Below are 2,639 nucleotides of genomic sequence, written 5' to 3' on the forward strand. Positions count from 1 at the left end.
AGAAAGGAAGAAAGAAAGAAAGAAAGAAAAGAAAGAAAGAGCATGGTCCTCAGAAATGTGAGTGCAAAAATACTTGGAGATTGAATTTATTTTTTAAAGGAAAAAAACCCAATGTATTGGGTATTTGCAGTAGTGTGTACCAGAGAATATTCTGGAGATTAGATTGATGTGCCTTTTGATGTTCTGACAAAGTACTTAGGGGAAAGAACCTGGAGGAGAATGACAACAGAAGCTGAAGACATTTGTTCAGTGCACAGGATATAAGTTGTAACCCTTATGTTTCTTGTTTGGATTGATTCATGACTGCAAGGCAGGTTTTTTTCACGAACACATGATGCACATATCATCACACCAAAATGCCACTGTCACTGCCCAGGGGAGAGATGGAAAATGAGCTGACTAATGTTACCCCTGGGTGTGATACAAGATAACTCAAGGACTTGGATATTTACACTGTCCTTGCTGTAACTGCATATTCTAGTTTGGGGTTTTTTGTGGGATTTGTTTGTTTGCTTGTTTGTTTGTTTTGCTTGCAAGCGTTTCTTAATGGTTTAGGAAAGTGTAGCACAGCAACGAATATTAAGCAACCCAAAGGCATCCTAAGTATTCAAGCGGTAAGGGGATTTTTCCTCCCTTTACAGAGATATACTGCAATTCTCTTCAGTTATCACCAGGTGGCCTTCAAAGTTTCTCGTTTTTCAGAAGTGGGGAATAGTTTAGACACGAGGAAGTGATGTATCCCTGTGCTGCAATCGTTCCAGGAAATAGTTAGGTTATAGTTTCCAGCAAGGTTTTTTTTTCTGCCTTTGTCTTGTGTACTGAGCTGTAGTTAGTACTGAAAATATTAAACGTTCAGACTGCAGGTTTCCATTTAAATTGTATCATTGAACTCTCCTTTTTTATTTCTTTTTTTTTTCTGTTAAGAATTTGGATTGTCAAGAATTCATTATGATGAGCCTTTTTTCCCCTCTTTTATTTGTCTCTGTTCTGTGTATGAACAGCTTCTCAGGAGTGCAGGGAAAGAAATGGAAAGGTGAAGGTACTACTCAAAACCTGGAAAGTATTATCATTGGAAGATGCTATGAGTATATTAGAATTGTGAACCCTGCTGTTGGGTAAGTTTTGCTTGTTTCTGGATTAGTTTTTTATGTTCTGTACAAAATGGTTGTTAATCAGAAGCTTGATGTTATGCTTCTAGCCATGCTAGCGATCCTTTTGAAGCCAACATGCTTGTAGCTGACTGGAAACAACAAAATTACTTTGATGGATGTCATATTTTAAGTAAAGTAGAGTAATTGAGGCAAGACTTTTAATTCTTCAATTCTTTATTTCACTTTTTTGCCCACTGCACCCCACCTTTATTTCTGTAAGGAGAACAGCACACAGAAATGACAGGGATGGTGTTTTGGAAGTACCAAATCTGACAGCAGTCCTGGGAAGACCAGCTTTGCTTTGTATGTCTGTGTGTCAGGTCGTGTACAAAGGGGAACACTTCACTTTACAGCTGTCCTGTGGTACTGAAGGAACCTGTTTAGCCCATCCACCTGAAAAATCAAGTACTAATCAACTGCTCCAGTTGGGATTATCTGTGAGCTTCTATTGGTTGTACTAATTATACAGAACTGGAGGTAAATCACACTCTTTGCTGAAATGAGCACTTTCCTGTCTTCCTTGCATTGTAAGGGCTTCGGTAAAAAGGAAGAAAATAAGCAGGACAATCTGCTGGAGTTCAGCCCTTTATTCTGCCACTCAAACGTTGACCTAAAAGTGGGAATAAGTATTTGCAGAGGGGCCCTATCTGGGTTCCAGTGGCATTGAATTGCTGTCTTAAAACAGGATTAGATGATATTGCAAATATCACCTCCACTCCCTAACCTCCCATTTTCAGTTCCTGTTGCAAAAGAGGAAGATAAAGGACTTCAAACAATTTTTTGCTTTTAACAAAGGCAAAACAATATACTTCTGCACAATACTACTCTTAACCTATCAGAAGTGTTTTCTTTCAAGTTTTTTATGCAGGAAAAAAGATCATCCTAATGCAAATAATACAGTGCATGAATTTCAGTGGAACAGTTCAAGCTTGCCAAATTTATAAACATGTCACAATGGAAAGTGGAAGTAAACTTTAATTGTAGATTTCTACATTCCTACAATATATTACATAATACAAAATATGTAAACTTAGTTTACAATTGTGTAGGTAATCTGGTCATGCAGTGGGCTCTAGATAGGTAGAGCTTCTGCGGGACTTAACAGATGCCACTTCATTTATATCTGAAGCAGGACATGAATAATAATACAGAATATGCTAACACAAGCAACATAAAGAATAGTTGCTGTAGAAATTTGAACCGTATTGTTAATTGATTTGGACTTTTAGAGATATAAATGCAATATTCTGGAGAACATTTCTGTGTGTCTCATGTTTATGATAGTTTTGTGATTTACTGAATTCTGGTTACATTTGCACAACATGATTTTAAAATTGAGAAGTTTGAACATGTTCATCAAAGTATTCTTGCTCAGGATAACATAAAGCCAGGCAGGACATTAGGACTACTTTCCTGAATTTAGACCAAAAATGGCATTAAAAGAAGAGCTATGCAACTGATTTCTTATAATGTGGGGATTTTTCTCTT

The 2,639-nt window shown here is 37.0% G+C and overlaps 1 protein-coding gene across 1 annotated transcript in view; it reads left to right on the forward strand.

Annotated features, from left to right (window-relative positions):
* Positions 1-708: 708 nt before the first annotated feature.
* LOC102032481 (ADP-ribosyl cyclase/cyclic ADP-ribose hydrolase 2) overlaps positions 709-2,639 on the forward strand; it is a 16,430-nt gene continuing 14,499 nt past the window's right edge. Inside the window, exon 1 of the mRNA XM_005415418.2 lies at positions 709-1,115. Within this exon, the coding sequence (XP_005415475.1) occupies positions 949-1,115 (167 nt within the window). The 5' untranslated portion in view covers positions 709-948. The remainder of the gene's footprint in view (positions 1,116-2,639) is intronic.

Source organism: Geospiza fortis, unplaced genomic scaffold (assembly GCF_000277835.1).
Source record: "Geospiza fortis unplaced genomic scaffold, GeoFor_1.0 scaffold40, whole genome shotgun sequence".
NCBI lineage: Eukaryota > Metazoa > Chordata > Aves > Passeriformes > Thraupidae > Geospiza > Geospiza fortis.